At 40.1% G+C, this 24440-nt stretch overlaps 1 protein-coding gene across 4 annotated transcripts in view; it reads left to right on the forward strand.

The window, feature by feature from the left end:
* The window catches only part of LOC108154926 (cell wall protein AWA1), a 69468-nt gene that overhangs the window by 42957 nt on the left and 2071 nt on the right, over positions 1-24440 (forward strand). For 3 of the 4 annotated variants that reach the window (XM_033389101.1, XM_017285386.2, XM_017285387.2), the window contains 4 exons: positions 18875-19410; positions 19478-19742; positions 19808-20241; positions 20309-22085. In XM_033389101.1, coding sequence (XP_033244992.1) covers positions 18875-19410; positions 19478-19742; positions 19808-20241; positions 20309-22085 — 3012 coding nt within the window. Of the gene's footprint in view, positions 1-18874; positions 19411-19477; positions 19743-19807; positions 20242-20308; positions 22086-24226; positions 24311-24440 lie in introns of those variants that run through there. The other variant, XM_017285388.2, reaches the window with a different exon arrangement.

The raw sequence follows: 24440 nt of genomic DNA on the forward strand, positions 1-24440 counted from the left end.
ATTTAATCATGAATATATTTCATTTTAACTGAGAGAGATCCTTCTAGATTTTCCCTTTAAACTGAACTAACTCTTCTCTTCAGAAGATCTATTTAAAGGAGGATGATGTAGATGTAATAATTATTATTGATGGATTTATTGTGTGTTGAGGGACAGATTTCAAGACTTAAGGAACGTTTTCTATATTTTACTCTCTGTTTATTGGCGTCTCTCTTTATTCGTTGTTATATATACAATAAAATTCCTTTGTTCGATTTACATTTTAATTTCTCTTGTGGATCGAGCAGGACTATCCTCCATAGAGGGCTATTTAATGTTTCCTTATAAAATTATGTTTTATGCCTCTACAAAATTATTACTACACGTGGCAAACTAATTCCAAGGTTCTTCAATTTCTTAAAGAAGATAAAAAATGCTTCGAAATGGGTTTAAAAATATTTATAGGGAAATTCCACAAAGTTGGAAGTAGTTCTTTAATAGTAATTTTTTTTATAGAAAAAAAATTAATGGTTAAGTGCAGTTGGTTTTTTTTTTTGGTCTGCAATAGGGAATTTCAGTGTAGTGTCATTATTATTGTATATATTTTGATATATACTTTGATATATATATTTTTATTTTTATATACACTTTGATATATATATATTTTTTTTATATATACTTTTTTAATATTTTTTAATTTTTTTTTAATTTTTTTATATTCTTTTTATATTTTTTTATATATAAAAAAATTTTTATTTTTATTTTAAAATTTTTGTATTTATATTTTTTTTGTTTTTTCCTTATACATTCGCCTGTACAAATATAGGCTCTTGAATGTTACTTATTTATACTCTCCGAATGTGCTTCAGCTCTCCATTCTGTAAGTCTTCACTTAAAAAAAGTCTATGAATATATGCTATATAAATAAATGAAATATTGCGAGACTTCCTCGCATTCCAGTAGTCATAAATTCCGTAGAATTGCATTACGTGAATCAGCCATGGAAAGGGTGGTGCTACTTCGCATTGGCTCTGAAGATGGCTTTCATTTTTTGTTTGTGTTTTTGCCTGCCTTTGCCTCGCCGCTGCGTGCTACTTTGCTGCATCTGGTTGGGGCCGCTCGGTTATTGTTGCCGCCTTTGTGCATTGTTGCTCATACGCCCCGTTGGGGCTGCTGATTCGCACTCATTTCGTTTCAGTGCGCTCCCCATAAAAGCAAAATGCAACTGCCACAGCGACAGCCACAGCCGCTGCAACAGCAACTGCAGCATTGGGAGACTTGCTTAGAATTGGGTCTAAAAATAAAACGAGAGACGAGCAACATAAATAGCGCTGACTGGATGCTGGCTGCTGGCAAATGTCAGAACGGATGGCTAATCAACATCCAGGCATCGCATTAGCAGTGCCACTCGCATTCGCAGTCGCAGTCACATTTGCTGGTAATCATTATTAATAGACGGGGCAATTACAACACCCGGCGATAGATAGATGGCCCCCAAGGCTACTCCATCGATAAAGCGGCAATGGAAACAATGGAAACAACTAAATACAAGCCCCCACCCCCCCCGATTGCATGTTGGCCAGTGAAACCGGCCAAGAGGAGGAAACCAGCAACAAAAGCTTATAAAATACTGCCACTGGTAATAAATAAATGCGGCAGCTTGAGCCTCAATTAATTTGCCGCCAGTTTCCAGCTCTGTTTTGCATGGCAGATATTAATGTTCAAAATTAGACAAGAAAAAAAAACAAACAAATATTTGCCACTGCGGATCACGACACAGAGCGGATCATGCAACCGCTCAAACAAATTGCGAAAATGCAACATCCACTTGGGCTCCTATATATATATTTATAAAAACTATAGTGTACATCTACATATATGTATTTGTATATCTGTACAAACAGAAGGCTCCACTTGAGTGAGCACTGAAGCGGCATGTTGAAAGGTCATTGTCTGCCAATCGAACAGCAGCAGCAGCGGCAGCGGCAGCAGCGGTAACAACCGCAAGCCCCGAGCACAAAATCTGATTATTAAACACAATCGAATGAAAGACAGTCAAAAAAACTATGCAAATTATGGGCTCACCGAAGGTTTTATACCCTAAAAAGAATTTTTGTACACTGCAAGCAGTCGAAAAAAGAAAAAATTTAATAAAAATATTATTTAAAAAGAAAAATAATAAGTTGACAGTTAAAAAATAAAAAGAAATAGATGAAAAAAAATATATAAATAAATTTATAATGGGCTAAACAAAATAATTTAAAAATTAAAATAATATACTTACAAAATAAAACTTATTAATTAAAAACAAAAAATAAGAAAATTAAAAGAAAAAAATAATAATAAAATAAAATAAATAAAAAAATAATAAAATAAAATAAATAAAAAAATAATAAAATAAAATAAATAAAAAATAATAAAATAAAATAAATAAAAAAATAATAAAATAAAATAAATAAAAAAATAATAAAATAAAATAAATAAAAAAATATACAATTTAGAAATAAAAAATTAAATTAATAAAAAAATAATAATAATATTAAAAAAAAAATAAAAATTAATAAATTTAAAAAACTTCAAATATATACTGATAAAAAATTAAGTAAAAAAAATTAAAATTGTATATATCTAAATACAACTATAACTAAATAAATATAACTAGAAATAAATAAAAAAATAAATAAAAAACTATAACATAAATTTAAAAAATAAAATTAAAACACAATTAAAAATAAAATTAAAATTAAATCCCTTACCGATAAGACTGGTGTCAAAAAATGTGACTAGTACCTCACAAGTCATGTTTTTTGTTTTTGCATGCCCTTTCGCTTGTGCTTCTGTGTGGCTTGGTTCATCTTTCGACTAAGATGTCAATGAATATTGGAAGAGCCTGATGGCCAGTCCTCAATATCTGAGTACTCGTAAATGGCATTCGAAAACAATGATACCTTCTGGCACAAAAAGAGAAGACAAAGAAAAAAAAAACCCGGAGACCTGACCAACAACAGCTGGGCGTACCCTCTACCGTCAATCTTTTTGTGGTTTTATACTTTGAATGAAATTTATAATTAATTTTTTCACTTTGCTTTTTTGGTTCTGCCAATTCGTTTTTGAAAGGCTTCAATGCTTGAAAGTTCTGCGGGTCTGGGGCTTCCCTGAGAGCAGCTGTCCCAGGCCAGAAACAAGCATGGACAGCCTTCGGTTTTAATTCTCTTTAGATGCTGGCAAGATTTTAATAACTGGTAATTATGAAAAGTACAGCTGTGGCTGGCTCTTGCCGGCTTTAACTGCATTTAGTCGCAGTTTAGTCTGCAGCGGAGGCGAGCTCCGATGCCAGCTTTATGTCTCATTCGTGGCGAGGCCTTGGGAAATCTCTGGCCCAAACAATGGCACAATAAAGACTTCAAGCTGGAAAGCGAAAAAAAAAAAACAAACCAAGGCGTTGCCGGCGAATTCCTGAAAGCGGTTTATAACAGTTGTCTGCTCAGAGCCGGGCTAAGAGCTGCCAGGCCTTATCAACGGACGGCGACTCACTCTCACTCTTCCTCTCTATCCTCTATCCCTGCTGTCCGTCTCTTTCTGTTCGTGTAATGCCATTTTCTCTTCATTAACACATCGGAATTTCACTTTCACACATGTCAGAGCTCCATTGACATGATTGATTTTCTAGCCCCGCTTTGAATATCTATTTTCTGATTAGCCCCAAAAGCTTTCTATGGCCCAGAGTTCTTTGGAGGTTTTGGCATGTGACTTGGGTGTTACATTCGATGTTTGGGTTGAGTTATTGAATGGTCTGTTTAGAGGAGATTTTGTATCAAACAAATCGACTATCATTTGATTGTGTCTTGTTTTATATACATTTTTAAATAATTATTAAAAGAGTATATCAATTTCGTAAAAAATTATGCAACAACTGGCCCCATAAATCAATCGGCGAATTCGGACTTTAATGAGAATACATTTATCAGAGATTATAAGCCATGAAGTAAAGCGATTTTGTGTTCAGACTCATGTGATATTGTGAGGGGTTTAAAGATATATTTTTCTGGCAGCCTTTCGTCCCCTAATTCTCTCTCTCACTGTGACTTAGCAGGTGGTGTTTCTGATGGACTTCTCGTTCTGTCTCTCTTTCTCTCACTATACCACCGCTAGCTCTAACCCAGTGATATCTTGTTTCAGGAAGATAATATGCATATTTAGTAAGCGCATTGACCTCTACTTGTACTTTAATAATAATAATAAATCAAACTTTTGGCCGTCTTCTATTTGAAATTAAAATTACTACTAAATTGTGGACAGATCCCTATTGAACGTCAAAGGATCAAAGGAACATTGAGATCTATTTTGGTTGAAGCTCAAAATTGTACTTGCAATTTTTTATTTTTTTTTTTATTTTTTTTTGTATTTATTATATTTTGTATTTATTTTTAATTTTTTTTTTCTTCTTTTTTTTGTACTTGTATTGTAATAGTTTTATTATTTTGCATTATTAAATTAATTTATTGTTATATTTATTTATTATAATATTTATTTATCATTGTATTTATTTATAATTATATTTCTTTATTATTATATTTATTTATTATATTTTTTAATTTATGAAAAAGTTTTCTACAAAATTTATTAAGGCATCGCTGGGGTTTTATGGATTATAAATCTAAGATTTCTGAATATCTATTTCCATCGATTTTGGCCATTACCTATCCAATCAGCGGGCAAACTCTCCTCCAAAGCGAAGGGATTTTGTTAGTTGCAATTAATGTTGATGGCTTAGCTCCAAATCACCGCCAAATCACCTCCCAATCATCTGATATTTATATGTTGTATAATCCCTCGACTTATGGACGCTCGATAAGCTTAATCTCTGGCTTTGCATGCCACAGAATTTCACTTTCACACCTGTCCAATTGAATGAATCAAAACTTGAATCGCAGCTAAAAAAAAATATAAAAATAAAAAACCGATTTGATATTAAACCTATGGCCAGAGCTATAATCGCTGTCATTAATTTGGTCTCTAACTACTCAATTTGCTTGGCTTTTGGCTCGTTTTTTCCAAATGCTGGCGGCTATCCTTGAGGCTTTGCCGACGTTGACGTCAAAAATTGTTTGGTCGATACAAGGAAAAATCGTTCCTCTTTTGACTTTGAGTGACATTTTCCGTTGTGCGAAATAAAAAGTGAAAAGTTGTTATTAAAAATATTATTTGCACGATGAAAACTCTCTGTTGCCCGGTGACCGGTTGATGGCTACACCTGCAAAAATAATTATTATTATAATTTGTTCCCCTTTTTTTTGTTGTTGTTAAATTTAATGCAAATTACTTTCGACTATGAGTTGCTTCTTATTTTTAGACTGAAACTTTTTGCTGTCTTCACCTTCAGGCTTTAGTTTGTTGTATTAAATAATTATTAAATTAGTGGGCATAATTAGTCGCCTTTTGATTGCCGGAAGCAGGTGGCACGTCTGCTGGCAAAGGTCTAAGGCCATAATTAAATTGAACCGTTTTGTCATTAATAATTGTCAGACCAGACAAGACAAGAGACCCTCTGTCGTAGCTTCCTCGGCCCATATATGTCGTTTGAAATGTCAGAGCCATAAATTGATCACCAACATAATAATCCATGTGACAGTCCCGGCGTACACATATAAAAATTAACCATCAGACCATTTATGAAACACAAAACGCCAAAAAGAAGCCGTATACGAGTTCTCCCCTCCCTCGGGGGCAATTCAATTGAATTCAATTCGCATTGAATTGGGTCTAGAAAAAACGAGGCTGAAGCCCAAATGTGGGCAAGTCCCCCCCATTCCTCCCCCTTCAGTCCAACAAAAATTATGTAAATTTCGTTTGAAAAATGGCAGAAAATCGAACAGTCCCCTCCTCTACCCCCCATCAAAGCGGCAGACATTTAAATTGATTACACTACACAAATTTATATGCAGTTTACATAAATATTTAGTTTTTTGTTTTTGTTTTTGTCTCTGTGCCGTCTCGACCACTTGTGTCGTTTTGACCAAATTTGGCATTCGGCTGCGATGTTGTTTTTTCGCTTTTGCTGTAATCAAATAATTGCGCTAATAAATTTTCTTAAAATCGCTTTAAGTGCCTGCGACTTGCACTCAAAATCCTGACTAAAAATAAATCATCTACGTGTAGGCCTCACCTGTCGCGTGTTTGCTGTCAGTTTGCGTCCACCTTGTGGATACATCTGAGATGTCAGTGGAGTGGATGTGGGCTTGGAGATGGCTTGTCGGTGGGAGAAAGATGTGGCGGCCAGCGACAGATGGGTGTAGGGGTCTGTCTGGGATGGGTCTTGGCTGAAAACTAAGGCAGAAGTTTATCTACTTTGGGTTTCTATTGAAGTGTGTTTTGGAAGGAAACTAATGATACAACAAAATTGAAGGAATTTTCGACTATCAATTGACTAAATTAATGCAGTTTGATTGTTGCATATTTTATACTTTTGTAGAAAAAATTTTAGAACATTTTTCGTTAAAAAAAGTCTTTAAAAAAAAGCTATTTAATTATACTTATAAAAATTAGCCACTCTTTTAGAAGATTATATTTAAAGGAAACTAAAGACACAAAAAAAAATTTAACGAATTTTCGACTAATTTACTGCCCTTTGACATTTCATATTTTACACTTTTGTATGAAACATTTTAAAACATTTTTCGTTTAAAAACTTTACAAAATAATGCTATTAAATTATAGTTATAAAAATTAGTCAATCTTTCAAAAAATTTATAAATTAATCGAATAAAAATACTTTTCTTTGGAAAAGCTCTTAAAAAAGCAGTCTACTGAAAGGTATTGCTGTACCAACACTTAAAGCCGGCATTGTATCATGAAATCGACTTTCAATTTGTTGGAGAATGAAAGGAAAATGCATTACATTTTAAGGAACTTTTTTTCGTCAAAATTTAGGGCAAGCTTTTAATCCATTAGAATGAAGAAAAAGAGGTTGAAGAGGATAAAGTTAAGATCGGTTTGGCTATAACAAATGCTACGATTTGAGTATCTAGCCAAAGCAAATATCATACAAAATATATCCCGCCAAAAGATTTGACGACTCCTTTGCTGCCCAAAAGAATACAAAAACTAAATAAAATATTTCTGTTGAATTTCAATGAGTTACTTCATGTTTACGCATCTATCATTCGATGTTGCCCCAAACAAATGTCTTCTTCTGTGTCTGTGTCTAATGATCTTGTCGCGGATAACTCTATCATTTTTCACAGTCAGACTCTTTCGACTTGATCGTAAAACCCACTCGCCTATCGACCATCTTTGGGGACGTCTCACGCATCTTTTCGTGCCAATTGGCGAGGGTACCGATACCGGGTACCCAACACGATTGTTGCGATTGTTGGCAACACAAACTCCAGCTGTTTCTTATGGCTTCTCTACGGCTTTGGTCTGCTCTGGTCTGTAGGCAAATCCAGTTAAAAGCCGTCAAGCCATTTTGATTATTTTCACATTTTTTTGTATTTTTTTGTTTTTTTCCTGGACAACAATGGGGCCAGACAATGAAAATCGGTTTTAATGGCTAAAGACCATAAAAGCGTCATGGCCCATAATTCATTTTTGTTTTTTTTCGGGGGGAGTTTGTGGCGGTGGCGGAACCATCTGTGATTGCCGGCCCGCTATCTCTGCCGGCTCTTGTCGCTCTCTCGCTGTCTCCGAGGGGTATCCAGGTCCCAGGTCCCAGGTCCCAGCCGTGCCATTTCACACTATCGACGGTTTATCGGCGATTTGAGTTGGCTTACTCGCTGTCAGCCAATTGGCCCTGGAATCGTAATTGTTATGGTTTTGAGCTCTGGAGTTGCCGCCGTGCATCCCGTCCATTCGACTCGGGGATGTTGTCATGGCCCCTGGGCTGCAATCGTAAAATATTTCTAAGCTCATTATTTGCTCATATTTTTTACTATTGGCCGGCAGGGCTTTGGCTTTGGCTTTGTCTTTGGCGTTTGCTTTTGCTTTTGTTGCAGCTGTAGAAAAAAATAGAAAAAAAAGTACAAATGCTTAACGCTATTTTCTGTTGCTCTCTGATGACAAAGTGAAAGTTTTTTGTATTTGTGACTGCAAAACGTAACAAACCTGCGGGCCATATATATATAGTTTATATATGTATATAAAAATACCTATATGTGTGCTTGTTGTGGCTGCGCTTGTTTCGGAATGTCAAAGATCACGAGTCTGAGGCCCAGGGAAAAAGACTGGAAATCTCACTGGGGTCTCTTCCTCACGCCATTTCTGTGTTGACAGCTCTCTTCTGCGGTTACGTACGAGTGTGCGATAAAAATTTGTCACATCTTGTTAAAGCAGCCGACAACCGACAGCCGACGGCCCCCAACAACTGGAAATGTGCAGGAGATGTCTGTGGAAAAGTGTGGAGATGTGTGGAGATGTGTGGAGTTTTATTAGTTTTCACACCCTTTAAATGGTCAGGGAATGTCTGTCGGGCTTATGTTGCCCTAGGGACCGAAGAAAATGCGCTAGGTGCGGCCCAAAGTTTTTGAAATTAAATGACTTTCCGCGCCAAAAGAAGAAGAGATCCGAGATAAGGTCTCAATATGGTGTGGAAACATTTCTTTTGCGGTAGAAATATCTTTATTCCATATATATTTCTCATTAAAATTGTTATTTAATTGGTTTAAAGTGCAGAAATAAATAATGATAGAAAAAATAAATAATGATAAATAAAATAAATAATGATAAATAAAATAAATAATACCAGAAAATAATAGAAAATAAAGTAAATATTAATAGAAAAAATTAAATGAATGTAAATGGAAAAAACTAAAAATACTACAAAATACTATAAATACTAAACAATACTAACAACACTAAAAAGTACTACAAAATAAAAAAAAAAATAAAAAAAAAATTTAAATTCTAAAAATAATAAGAAAATACTAAAAAAATTAAAAATACAAAAAAAAACTACTATAAAATAATAAAAAAACTACATAAAATAATCAAATTTAAATAGATAAAAATAATTCAAAAAAATTTAATATTTATTATTTATAAATTAGTAATAAATAATAAAAAAAAAAATATAAATAATAAAAAACAATAAAACTGAGTAAAATAATTAAAAAATAATTAAAGAAGATAATTAGAAAATAATTAAAATGAATGAAACCTAATAATAAGAAATAATGAAAAATAATAATAAGAAATAATGAATAAAGAGAAGATCTTAAAAGATCGTTCCACTACAAAAACTCAAGCCCCTTTTAATGAAATCTGAAAGTCATCTGAAGTTCTGGACTTCCCATACCACACATTACCATTCCTAATGTAAGCAATTGATTAAATTTAGTTGCTATTTAATAATATTATTTTATTAAAAAAGAAAAAACTATATAAAATCTAATCTGTCTGGTGCCTAGAGTAGTTCTACTCGTAGTAACTGGACCTTCGACTCTCAACTAGTAGCAAATTGTGTTCCAGCTGGTGAAATGCTTTCATACCACATTGTGTGTGGCCTGAATGAGTAATCATCCGGCAAAATCTTATCAAATGTCAGCCGTGAAATGCACACAGTTATACATGGGTAGTACTCGTATCAACGCAAGCCCAGTTAAAAGAAAACATTTAGGCAGGCAGGCAGCAATCATTCCACTTTCCATGGCTATCAGAAAAAACAACGCCCGCGATAAGCCCCATAGAAAGCCAAATGGCCATTCTGCAATGCGCTTTTAAATTGCGTCGCCATTTTTGGGCTATCGCCAATCGACTATCTATCGACTAAACGAATGCAAAGCGGGCTAACCGTCTATGACACAGGTGGGCGCAGCAGCAGCAGCAACGGTTAGGGGACGGGACGGGTCGGGACGGGTTTTGGCCCGGTTGAGTTGAGGTGCTGACAAACTGCACATAATAAATATAATGTGTGTGTTTCGTATAAAATAAATCAGAGCTCCGAAAGTGAAACGTTTACCGGATGTTGGGGAGATTGACAAACTGAATGAATGAGTGAGTGGAATGACAGCAACAGTCGCGAAACCATCGATTGCTGGGGTGTCTCTCGGTCTCCCTCGCTGTCTTTCGCTCTGCATGTCTCTCTGGTTGGATGCATTGACAGATTGTTGTATGTAATCGCACAATCGTGCAGTCATTGGCACATTAAAAGCAACAGATAGAGGGAGTGGGAGAGGGAGACGGGGAGGCAAACGAACTATAGATAAAGCAAGACAGAGGGTAGTCCCTCTATCTCTTTTAGATACTGCTCTTTCCACCCAATCTGTGTGTCTGTATCTGTTTTTGTGGCGCCTTTTGTAAAAGTGCATTGAACAGCGAAATTAATTGCAAGTCTAGTAATGCGGAAAAGGGCGTGGCTCCCCCCCCCAGCAATCGGTCAGCGAAATAAACAAAAGCGTTTCCATCCGATATCCGATATCCGATTGTAAACAAGTGGCACTGCCAGCAGAATTGAAATCAAAAAGACCTCTGCTGTCCATTTAAAATGAAATCGAACCAAAAATTAAAACCTAGGTTTTGAGAGCAGTCGAGTTAGTAGATACACTACCTAAGAGATTGGTTCTATTCTTCAAATATCTATTATTAGAAATACTGCCTGAAATCACAAAGAATACCCTGGTTATCCGGGGTACCTTTTCTTTAAAGGATTATACATAAATACAGCTACAGGTAAAAGCCCAGTCTGGAAATTTTAATACTGAAACTTAAATTTAAAAATTAATGAATTCAAAAAAAATTGCTCAAAAATGCTGCTTAAATATATTAATATTTAGATTTCAAAAACAAAATAAATTTAAAAAAATAATAGATAGTAAAAAAATAATAAAAAATAGCTAAAATAAAATGAATAATAACAGAAAATAGTAGAAAATAATAAGAAAATAGCTAAAATGAAATGAATAATAACAGAAAATAGTAGAAAATAAATAATAATACAAAAATTATAAAACTAAAATATAAAATAAATCATAAAAAAATAAAAAAATGAAATAAAACCTAAAAAAAATTATAAAAAATAAAATCATTAATACAAAATAGTAACAGAAAATAATATAAATAAAAATAATAAAAAAATAAATACGTTTCACATTTAAAATAAATATTTGCATATATAAATTAAATATTTCCGTATTTAAATTAAATATATTTCACTCAAATGTTATTTTTAAATTTATTTATGTGTATGTGTGTGTATCCCTTTACCATGCAAGTTTTCTCTGAGTGCACACCATTCAGTGGGCTACAGACTTCCATGGAAAAGTGTCATACCCCCTGCTTGGGAGGGCAGATCGTGCAAAATGGGTACAAATTGGTCAACTTCCGGTTGGCAATCGAGAAGCGGTCAACACCGGGTATCGCGTGACCAGCCCCGGCCTGGCCTGGCCTGGCCTGGCCTGGCCTGGCCTGGCCTGGCCAAATTACAGTGCCATGCTAATTAACAGAACGAGCGGGCAAGAGTGTGAAGATTGTGTGAAAGTTCCGGACACCAAAACAATGAAATATTGACAAAACTTAAAAGCGACAACAGGCAAAGTGCAACAGCCAGCCATTGTCTCTCTCTCAGTTGCTGTGCCGTTGGGGCACCCCCCTTGGCCAATTTCACATGTATTCGACTTGAGCGCCGGAAAATCGATTAGAAATCGCTGGCAAATGACAGCACAAGAGGTGTGCCCGTTGGCTCTACAACCGACAGCGGGACGACAGAGTCAGACTCAGCGTCAGCGTCACTGTCAGGCGTCGGTGATAGCGATAGTGTTTTATATCCCCGGCAGGAGTCCAGTCCCCCCCAAGGATATGCCACATGGACAGCATTGTCTGGCATGGCATGGGCCGGTGCCCGCGGGACTCGCCCGTTTATGAACGTTTATCATTATCATCATGATGATCATTATTATTGGCAGTAACGGCAGGCGAAAGTTTAACCGAAACTGAAAACAGATGGGTGCGCAAGCGGAATGGGGTTTGTGCCAAAAGTGTAATTAAAATTTAAAACAGTTAATTAATTTAATGCAAAATGCCCGACCAAACGGTCCACAAAAACCACACAGGTACAGTGGTAAATAATTTTGTAACCAATTTATGTCGATGAAAGTAAAAGTCTTGGACTTCCGGAAATTTCCATAAATTTCGGCTTATTGGAAATCTTAAGGAATGATGCGAACTCCATTTCTTATATATATCATAGATGTTTTGTTTTATGCGGGATTTCCCCCACTTATCCCACTGTGCTGCTGATAGTGGTCTTTAGATGTGTTAGCCAAGTTGTTATTAAGTTTTGGGCCAGTTTTGTGACTACGACTTGCGCATAATTTATGTCTTTAATTAAATTTTGCGTACATTTTTTTGTTTTTATTCGTGTTTTTCCTTGTTACATCATAGTCTTAGTTTAGTTAGAGCACTGCAATGCTGAATGGGTATTATAAATAATTTTGCTTCATTTCTGTACTAGTTTTGTGGGGTATCCAATGACAGTTTTTGTGGGCAGTGGCTGTCGTTTATAAAGTTTCGTAATTGACTGAGAGGTAAAGTAAGAAAAATAGATTAAATATAAACATTTTAAATAAATTTACGTGTTGCATCATGAATCAGTTGGTATAAAGGGTGGCCATATATAAAAGGCCAATAGCTTGTATGTTTTCCAATAGGTCTTCAGTACAGGAATACAGGGTATAAGTTACATTAATAATAGCCGGCTGATAGATTCTGTAGTTAATAGAAATTACTTAACGAGTAGCATAGTGTCGCGGCACGTGTGCCTCTACTTCAAAAGACTGGCTTGAATTTTAAATGATCCTCTGTCCGCTGTAGGAAGATAACATTCTGTGGGAAGAAAACATTCTGTAGAAATATAACACTCTGTAGGAAGATAACATTCAGTACAAAGATAACAGGCTGTAGGAACTAACATTCCATGGAAATATAACACTCTTTAGGAATATAACATTCTGTGGAAATATAACATATTGTAGGCAGATAACATTCTGTGTAAGCATAACATTCTGTAGGAAGAACACATTCTCTAGGAACATAACATTCTGTAGATATATAACATTCTTTAGGCAGATAACATTCTGTGAGAGCATAAAATTCTGTGCGCGCATAACATTCTGTCGAAAGATAACATTCCGTAGGGCGCTGTAAGATGCTGCAATGTTATATGCATGCTCGTACTTTTTTTTTGCTTCTCTTTATTGAGGTCTCTGCTCTCTGTTTGCCAGATAACATATATAATACATATATACATATATAGATATGCAAGCCTGAGTAGAGAAGAAGTAGAGAATATCAAAAGACGCCAGAGACTAGCTTGATAAACATCCCGTTCGTTTCATTGTTTCGACCTTCAACCATTACAAAACAACACAAAACAGAGCTATTTGTCCGCAATAAACATTTGCTGGCAAGAATGTAATTTTATAAATTTACCTCAGCTAAACAAAGGAAAATCAACAATAAATTCAGACAATTACAAGCAAGCATATTACAAGCCATAAAAATAATAAATGGCCGAAACAAATAAGGGGAAAAAAACAAAACAAAAAGACAAGAAAAAGCAAAAGGCAAACCACGTGAAGAGGAAATTTGACAGGCGACGATTTACATTGCAACAGCTGTTGCAGTGTTTTGTTGTTTTAGTTGTTGTTGTTGTTGCAACTCCTTTAAAACTTTTTTTTTTTAAGTTTTTGGCAGCTTTTGTGAAGCGTCCGTTCAACAAAAGCGAACGAAAAATTGTTAATTTAATTACAACACTTGCGTTCCGTTGACTGCTGCGACGATTACCAAAGCACCGCCAAGCACCAAAAACACATTAGACAATTATTGTTGGTTGTCTGTCTGTCTGTCTGTCTGTCTCTCGGTTGTTGGTTTGGTCTCTTGCCACATATGGAAAATGTGTTGCAAACACAGACCGTTCGGCCAAAATTTTGGTTGCTGTTTTTTCGTTAATGCCAGAGAATTATAAAAAAAATTATTAAAACTCCCAAAAAAAAAAGGGAAAAAACATCATTAAGAGGAAAACTAATGACGGCTAAGGGGAAATGGCTTTTGGATGGAGTCTGGGTTGGACTTGAAGTTTTTTTTCCATATACAAAGATGCATATCCGTAGCTACATGCAACTGTCTTTTAATAAATCTAACCGGCTGTTAGACCCACTGGCAACTGGCAAACTGGGAACGCACAATGCCCCAAGAGACCCCAGAGACCCTGGTTCGATGTTGCGTCAGAGGCTGGCGGCCAAACCCAAACCGAAACGCCAACATGTAACTGCATTGAAATTGAATTGGAGTCGAAAAAATACGAGTATAAATTGGCGTAGTCAATGTGCCGAGCGATGACTGTTAAAAATGCTATAAGTCATGCATGTTTTTTTTTCTCTCTATCGTGCGGGGGGGGGGGGGGCGTACTGTTGCTGGGGGCGGGAGGGTCTTGTAATTAATAAGCGCTCCCAATCCGCCAGAGTCTCGCCTCGCCAGTCAGGGAAAAGACAGACACATAATTATATATCCCCCTAAATACATACTTATTCCAGCAGTTATGCAAACGCATTACTAATTGAAATGGATAGACACAGTTACAGGGAGAGGGAGAGGGAGAGGCAAAGGGTGGCACTTAACAAAATTATTGTAATATTTCCTTGCCCAGCTTTGCATGGAAATCTCCAATTAAAAGCCTGCGATCGAACAAACAAACCGCAAAAATAGAAATTTCATTTAAGCGTGCTGCAACGGCATGTGGGTAACATCAAACAGCAATAACCAAATCATTAAAAAATGAAACAACAAATAAAGACCGTTAGATACCCTTGCAAATATTGAAGAAGGCTTGCACAGCAGAGAGAGAGAGAGGGTCACTGCCAGCTCTAGGCTGGGATCGATTCCATCCCGTTCTGACCTTCTTCGAATGACGACATTAGACAAGGTGGTCCGCCACCGCAAAGAGCTCTCTTTTCTGCTCAGTACAATAGCAAACTTCGTTCTTCTCTCTATCATCAAATATGGCATCAAAGCGCTCTCAGAACCGAAAGAGAGCAAGCGCACCACCTTCATCTGGATCCCGTTCTGCTCTCCAGGCCTTACGCACAAGTCGCTCTTTCTTTCACTCTCTCGAAAGTGAGTCCATACATATTACAGTTCTTTTCCACGCAGGTCCTATTTTATTTGATTAGTTATTTATTTATTTATAAAATTGTAGCTTAATTATTCCCGAGCGATCGTTTCTATTGCAGTTGTGTAAGTATTGATATTTTTGTATGCACTGCATACCCTCTGTTAGGGCATACGCATGCAGAAACAGAGAGTAAAGCGCTTTAGAATTACATGCATACTCATGTACATACACATGTATATGTACATATGTATATTGTATGTATGTGTACGAGCGACTGAAGCGCAGTGAAACCCGTGTTAGCTAGAGCATAGCAAATAGCAATCGCACCGGCACGTTACGTATAAACAAGCGAAAGAAAGAAATAAATGAGAGAGAGAAAGAGGTGGAGAGAGTGACAAAGAGATGGTGCCAAAAATCGATCAAACAACATGCGGCCCCAGGCCGAGTGCAAAAAGCCACTCAAGAAATTTGGTGAAAGAATAGAAAAACAAAGCAAAAGCAACACCAATGCAGAGTGCGAAGTACAGTTAAATGAGCTGGGAAGTGGTTTTTGGTTTTTGCTTTTGCTGGTGTCATTGTTTTCACAAGTGGGTGTCCCGTCCCATTGATTGTGGTTCCACTCGTTTGATTAATTTTTTTGCATTAAATCAAAGTGCGACTTTCTAGTAATGGCAAAAGTTCTGTTACGCGCTGGCTCTGTTTATGGCGAAATAGCTGATCGCTGGCACTTCGGGGAACCTGCAAGTTTGGCTACAACTATAAATAGTACTCCTACCCCATGGTTTAGCTGACTCACAAAGGCAAGCCCAAAAACCTTGCTGGCTAGTGTGGCTGCCTGACGACTCGAGTGGTGGGCAGCCTAATTGAGCGGGTCTGTCGCCCAAGCCTCGAGTCTCGAGTCCCAAGCCCCAAGTGGTGCTGCGACTGTGCCTCTCTGCGTCTGTCATGGCGCACAATGATGATGATCAACCCAATTGCTGGCAAGTAATAAAACTTGAGGATGCAGCCACGTAGACGAAGAGAGAGAGAGACGCCCACGAGTACAGCAATGATGCAGATGATAATGATGTTCAAATGTTGATTGGGGTGATGATCAAACAGTGGTTTGGGGTTTACGAAAAACGCAGACCAATCTAAATCTAAATAATTCAATTTAAAGACACTCTCTAGTTGGGAATGATATATTTTGAACCACTGTGCAAGCAGGGCGCGCAGCTTGAGAGAGAAGATACTACTCCGACTCCGAAAACAGTGACAGACGCCTCGTTCGAGTGACAAGGAAACACTTGTGTCTCTACAGTGTATTGTAATTTGCATATATCTGAAATACATAGTAGGTTTTGATAGTAATATATCATATATAGTACGCGTAGTAGGAGGAAAGGAAACATTTGCTTTTGTTTGGGCCCCCCCCTGTTGGAGGCCCGTGGGCCAAAAGGCCAAATCCCCAAGTTAATTGAGCAATGAGAGTCTGAAATCATAAAGCCAATGGAAACGCTCGAATGAATGACAGACGTCTCTCTCTTTCTATCTCTCTCTCTTGCTAGTCGGAGTGAGTGACAGGCGGGGTACGGGTACGGGGGCCTGGGGATTGTTTGGTTTCAATTTCGTGGTTGACAATGGATTTTGCTATATAATTACACGATCTTCAATGTGACTTCTCTGGCACTTCCCATGCTTTGGCTTTTGGCTTTGATGTTCGCCACGCTCCAAAGGCAAGTCGGCCAAAAAGAAATACAAAAAAAATATAAAAAAATAGAGTTTATACGGTAGAAAAAGTGCATTGAGCATTATGCAAGCCTGCCATGAAATTATGATTTTTTGCTTCCTGGGGTTCCCCCCCTACCCCTGTTAATTAGCTGTTAAATAATGTCTGGGGGCCCAGCCTTTGGCTTGGATGGATACACCATCTGTGATGTGTGAATGTGGGCCAATTTTCATGCTTCATTTGCAATGATTTTGCCATTAGGCGCTGACCAACATTTTCATCATCAAGGTGCATGCAACATCGCTCAGTACTCTTTCTTGGCGTAGAACACACAACAGACAACAGACCCAGTTGCCTGGTTTGTGTCGTGACTTTTGCCATGCATTCGTAAGTATTTTTAGCACTCCAACGGCCAACCATCCAGCGGTTGTTTGATCAATAGCCGTAAAGCCGGCTCGACAAAACGGCTGCCAGGCAGAAATATTTATGTTTATTGCATGTGAAAGTATTTTTTCGTATTTTGCCAATCAATTCAGAAACATTCTCGCTCAGTGAAAGCGGGAAAGCGGGAAAACTTCCAACCGGGTTGACAAACAAATCGCCCGACACTCGTAATTTTCAGAGCCAGATCCAGAGCGGAGAAAAACGACTTTTACTTGGCCATCTGCTGTGGCCCCAGGTTCTAGTTTATGAACCTCCTCCTCCTCCTCCTCCTCCTCAGAAAGCACTGAATAGTCATGGGGTCCAAGACATGATTGTCACAAATTGCTGCCTCCAGTGTGGTGTTTTCTCCACGGGTCGCCGTCACCGGGCCAGCTCTCGCCGGGTGCTCTCCAGAGCTCGATAGAGCGATCAATCATCAATCATTATTTGTATGTCATTCACTAATCGCTCGCACTGCTCCCGAACCAGAGTCCAGTAGGACCACGATGATGAATTAAATTTACTTAATGCAGCTCAAAGTGTTGTTTTCTTTCGAGTAATTAACAGCCCCATTGGGGGCTCCCCAACGATCTTCAGCTCTAAAGAGGTAAAAGTGCAGTGGACCACCAAAATATCCAAAACAATGATTCATTGCATTTCTTCGAGGCATGCATTGAGGAAAAAGACTGAATAAATTATAGTAATTATCAGTATTACATTTTGGTTATCTTCTGGGATCCAATCCCTATTTAATCTTCAGATAATCTTTTATGCAATTTGTAAAACATTGAATGAACAAATCAAGGCTTTTTTGTACCATCTTATCTTTACAATAATTAATTATAAATGGCTTAATTTGATCAAAATATTGTATTGTTTTCAAATGCTGTTGGGAAATGTTTGCCATCCGTGGAGGTCAGTCGTACAGATAACATGATAAACTTTTGGAATAATTAGGGTTGATGAAAAAATACATTAGCATAGTTTTTTTTTTTAAATGAAAAAGCTTTGAATTTGATTTGAATTTGTTAAAGCAACTGCAATGAATGACTGTAGTATGGAGATGTGCAGAATATTTGTTAGCAATTATCTATCACTATAAATAATAGTGATAAATATACTAATCAGAAATAGAGCTCTGCCTGTTTGAGGCTTTCGAATCATTATGAATCATTCTCTTAGAAACAAACGAGATCGTGTAACGAGTGAGAGCTTTGAAAGAATGAGTGTCTAGGTAGCGGAATACCGAGGGCCAGATTAGTTGTTGATTTGAATCATTCTCCTCAGTCACACTCGGAACGCTTCCAATTGAAGTAACTGAATGCCGAGTAACCAGTGCCGAGTAACGAGTGCCGCCGAGTAGATTCGGTGGTAGATTCGAAAGGTTGCTCTTCAGTAACACTCGGAACGCTCCGAACGAGAATAAGAGAATGTCGAGGACCTAAGTAGCGGAATACCGAGTCCCGCCGTTGTCTGTTTATGCTGGGCTCAAGTCCGATTCTCACTTAATGGCTACATTTATTGTATATCTCTAGATTCATGTGGGTTTTTCTCTTCTGATTTTCGAACTTAAGAATATATATGGAACTTATATATAAAATACTGAGTAGCCCTCTTAAACTGATATATTTCTTCTGTTCCTCCGTTCTTTGTTCCTGCAGAATGACGTCTTCGAACTACCCGCAACGCATGGCATCGGCACCGGCCACCACCCCCACAGTCAGAGCAACGGCGAGGGGAACGGCAGCAGCCACGTAAACGGGAAGCGCACCACTGAGCTGGCCATGGAGTGCCTGCCGCTGAGCAGTGCCGGCCATCATCCGCACCTGATGTCGAGCGGTCCGGCGGTGGGCGGCGGGGGGGCAGTGGCTGCCTCGCCCACGGCCACAGTGGTGGTGGGGGCCACGTATCCGCATCATCTGCACCACCACCATCATCATCTGAGCCACCACAGTCCGCACTACAGCAACAGCTACGGGAGCCATCACATCCACGGCGAACAGACCAAGTCGCTGCAGGAGCTGCAGCACGAGGTCGGTGCCCTGCTGGAGTTCCGGGATCTGGTGATCGAAACGTTTCCCGATCTCAAGCATAAAATGGCCTCCATGTCGGTCAGGCCCTCGACACCCACCTCCTCAGTGGGCGCCATGGGCGGCAGTCATTCCGTGGGTGGTGGCAGCTCCTCGTTAGCCACAAGGTGAGTCCATGCCCTCCAAATTCGATGGCTTGGCCTTTTTCTAATCCTGTTCCGATTCCTTTTGCAGACGGGAATGGGAGCCGGGCATACGGATGACGAGGAAACTCTCGCACAAGGAACCGTCCACGTCGTCAGCGGCTGTAGCTCCGTCCAGAGCGGAGGCATCGTCCTCGTCGCTGACGCGCAGCCGCAGCAATTCGCATAGCGGCAAGAAAGAGCCAAAGAGCGGAGAGAACAACAACGGCAGCGTTGTGCAGGACTCCGGCTTCTCAACGGAGACCAGTTCCTCCAAGGAGGGACACAGCGCCTCCTCCACCAACGGTGCTATGACGGTGAGTCGCCTTGCCTAAAGTACAGCCCCGACATACATGCTAATCTCTGCTCTATGCACTTACAGGTGGCCATAGCCGGGAATCGCCTGAGCGGTTCAGAGTCCGACGATGAGCTGTTCAATTTGTTGGATGTCATCCATCGCCGATCGAATCGTGTGCTCGAAAAGGTGGAGCTGCTGCAGAGCAAGAGCTGCGTCGACGAGGCGGGGGCCAGCGGCCTGACGCAGAAACAGTTCCTCGAGCAGGTGGAGCGACTGAACCGCGAGGACTTCAAGCAGCTGCGCAAGGAGCGCGATCAGCTGCTCGACAAGCTGGCCGAAATGGAGGCCGAAACGCTGACGGCCCGCATCAAGGCGGCCAAGATGAGCGACCGCATGGAGGAGATGATCAGCGTGAAGAAGGATATCGAGGAGCAGCTGAAGCTGGCCCTGGCCCAGAAGCTGGAGCTGAGTCTGCGCGTCCAACAGTTGCAGCTGCAACAAAGCAAGAGCTCTTCCAGGTAAGCAGCCGACTGCACTGGATGGATTCATCTCTAAACCGATATTTTATGTTCATTTTCTGTGCAGCACCAGCCAATCGGATTACTCCAGTCAACGCAACTTTCTATCCTCAGCCACGACGGTGCTCTCGAATGGCAGTCGCCCGAGCAACAGCAGCAGCAGCAACAACTTTATCAACAGCAACAACACATTCCAGCCGGTCATCGTCGATCAGCCAGCAGCGCAGGAAGCAGCATTCCATCAAAGCCCAGGCAGTGATACAACAACAGCAACAACAACAACAACAAGGAGGCCACCACCATTGGGCCGACTGGATGGCATTGTGAGCACGCCGGGTGCGCGCAATACCAAATGCCGGCTGACGGACAGCAAGCGCATCTCGGCCATTCTGCTGGAGACGAACGTGCTGGAGCTGCAGCGCCACCTGCTCACCCTGTCCGTGCAGAACCAGGTGCTGTCGCAGAAGCTGGACTCGTCCAGCAAGTCCAAGACGCTGCTGGCCAAGCGGCTGGACAAGAGCGGCGAGGAGTTCGAGCACTTGCGCTTTCAGCTGGAGGAGAAGAGCATCGAGCTGGAGGGCACCAAGGCCCAGCTGCGGCTCGTGGAGTCCCGTCTGCAGGCCAACAACAGCACCACCAATTCGTATCTGAACTCGTCGCAGCATGACTACGAGACGAATCGCTCGTCGGCCTCTACCACCCTGATGCTGAGTCGCCGCGGGGTGCCCGAGTGCTCGGTGGACTCCTCTTCGACGGCCATGCCCGCACCGCCAGTCACACAGATCAGCACGCCCAGCATGAAGGCCATGGTGCCGCTGGCCATGGACGAGCTGCAGCACAGCAGCAGCACCGAGTCGGCCCACGATCATGAGGGGACCCCAGGCCAGGGGCAGCGGCAGGCGCAGGCCCTGCACGTCACGCCCAACAACAACAGCACGCTGAGAAAGAGCATCATCAATTCAGGGAACCCCAGTCCGCTGGGCAGCAGCACACCCAGCAGCATTGCGGCCCGGGTGATGAGCACCAGCGTGGGTGGGGTCAGTCCCTTTGAGCAGACGCCGCCGGCGCGACAGAACGCCTTCCGGAAGTTCGGAAGTGCCAGCAAGCCGAGCAAGATACCGCTGCCTGGTAGCAAGGCGGCGGCCTATTTTGCCGGCAAACCGCCCACGGGCAGACCCTCGACGGGGGGACGATCGCCACCATCGGCGCATAACTCCAGCAGCACTTCGTACGGCAGCAAGTCCTCGCTGAGCCGCAGCACAGGCAACCTACAGAGCCTGCGGCGAGCCGACTCGGCCTCCAATCACTCGCTGAGCACCAACACCAGCCGGAGCTCCACATCGTCGTCGATACCGCTGGCCACCACACCCTACTCATACGGCTCGACGGGCAATCGCAGCCAGTCGCAGACGGCTGCCGCAGCCACAGCCACAACTCCGTCCCCGCGTGTGCTCCAGAACTCGCCGCTTCCGAAGCTGAAGCGCGACACGATCAGCTCTCGGGTGCGGCACCTGGACTCGCTGTCGCGTTCCCAGCAATCGCCGGAGGTGCCCAAGGGCAGCAACAGCTCCGCCTCCATTGCAGCCCAACTGAGCACGACGCTTCGCAAGGATCTCCAGCTGCAGATCGGCGGCTCGGCGGGGGCTCCCTATCACCATAGACGTGGCGGGGCCTCGGCCATGTCGGGCAGCGAACGTGCTCCGCTGGGTGTGTCGAGGCGGTATAGCAGCGCCTCTGTGGGGGCCGCTGGAAGGTTGGGGCGGGAGCAGAACGAAACTCTGGCCTCCACCACGCCCACGTCCAGCTATGGGGGCGGCGGAGGCGGCGACAGTGATAGTGGCAAGGTACGCACTCTCAAATCAACATTATTGGGTTGGTTCAAGTGAAATTACGTCTAATAATGCATACAACTTACTTACAATCGATACACCATACATTTACTATGAATATATCTATATACTATATACTATATATATATATACATATACATATTACCGATTAATATGCCTTCGATAACGATTCAACAACAACAACTACAACAACAACAACAACAAAGAATCACAAGAATCATCGCCTTCGTTACAGTTACAGTTACAATATATATCGAAAAGCGACATCCAACTACTGTATACGTTATATAGATACATAGTTACGTGCATATCTCTTATCTATTTATACATACACACACACACATACACAATTAACCCTCACATACACTACATATACACATACACACATATATCTAAGTGCTCGTCTCGTGCATGTCCCGCCCCCATCGGTTACCAAATTTGTTCTTCGTCTTAGTCTAAGCCTAAATCCCATTTCAACACAACAGATGGATATTTTCAACAACAACAGAATCAAAAGATTTCAGACTATTTTTTGTACGGAATTCGTTCAACGAATGCTCCAAAATACAATTGTTCTTCGTCTCAGCCCACGCCTAAACCCCATTCCAACACACAAAAGATGTATATTTTCAACAACAACAGAATCAAAGTATTAACCCTATTTATTGTAGGGAATTCGTTCTACAAATGCTTCAAAATACAATTGTTCTTCGTCCCAGCCTAAGCCTAAACCCCATTCAAACACAAAAGATGGATATTTTCAACAACAACAGATTAACTCTATTTATTGTAGGGAATTCATTCAACAAATGCTCCAACATACAACTGTAGTTCGTCTTAGCTTAAGCCTAAACCCCATTCCAACACACAAAAGATGGATATTTTCAACAACAACAAAAGAATCAAAAGCTTAACCCTATTTATTGTAGGGAATTCATTCAACAAATGCTCGAAAATACAATTGTTCTTCGTCTTCGTTTTCGCCCAAGCCCAAACCCCATTCCAACACACAAAAGATGGATATTTTCAACAACAACCGAAACAACAGATTGAGAATTCATTCAACAATACAATACAAATACAATATTTTCATAATATTACGATATATTTGTGCAGTTCTACGAGGATTCGTTCTCTGAAACCCCAACAGCAGTGGGGATATCTCTGTCGTTAAATATTTGTTCGTTTCCAAAGTCTGTTAGAATGAATAGCCGTTGAAGCCTCCGCCTGGGGGGGGTCGTTGGACTCCGCCACGCGGCTGGTGAAAGGTGCCGCCGCCTAGCAAGCTCTCACTGCCTATCGATGCCTTAGGTGCTCAGTAGATGCATTAATTAATCAAACAATTTCACATGCAACAGCAGCAGCCACAGCCACAGCCGAAGCACTAGCAATATTTCCTCCATTTAGTTTTTGTACATAAAAGAAAAAGAAAACAGAAAAGCCAATGCATGTACACACATTATGCAAATCACGTTAATTGTTGTTCGGTTAATTTTTCCCTCAAGTATGGCTATGGCATGCCTCCAGCTCATTGTTCGGTTCGAAGGCCTCCAGCCTTAAGTGTGTGTGCGTGTGTGTGTGTGTGTTTATTATAATTACTAGTTATTTTTGTTTGTAATTTGTAATTTATTTTAAGCTTAAACTTACACACACTCCTTATTTGGGCTTAATTTATTGATCTATAAAGCAATATGCAACACATACCTATATGTAGAAATATACAAAAACAAATTATTCTATATATATATTTTTGTGTGAAAATCAAAAGGAAATAATACTTGCCCTAAGTTACAGTTAAATATGCTTGCCAGTATAATCATATCATAGAAATGTGTCTCCCAAAAAGGGGGACAGGATCATCCGCTCATCTGCCACACACACACACACACTCAAACGCTTCATGAGACCAACACCTGAAAATAATTTGTATCTAATGCTGTAATTTCTTTTTTTTACTTTTACCTTTTTTTTCTTTCTGCGCCTATCTACCTTGTATGTCTACTCCAAACCAAAAAAAAAAAAAAAACAAAAAATGTTTGCTATAACTCACATATACTCGTCTTTTGTATGCCCAAAAATCTGAACGTACCAAAAATATCCCCGCAAAAAAAACAAATCCCAAAAACCACCAACAGCCCAACATGTAACTAAAAACCATTTGTGAAAACCGAAACAAAAAAAAAAAACAAAACTTTTCCTAACAAAAAAAAAAAAAAACATAGAGAAATTAAGCCGTCGAACCTAAGCGAAGTTTTGGTATGGATTAGCAGATGATATATGGACTTATGGTGGTGTTTTGTTTGTTTGATTGATTGACTAATGTGTGTTGGTGGTTCAACTGAAGTGCTA

This window comes from Drosophila miranda, chromosome 2 (assembly GCF_003369915.1).
Source record: "Drosophila miranda strain MSH22 chromosome 2, D.miranda_PacBio2.1, whole genome shotgun sequence".
NCBI lineage: Eukaryota > Metazoa > Arthropoda > Insecta > Diptera > Drosophilidae > Drosophila > Drosophila miranda.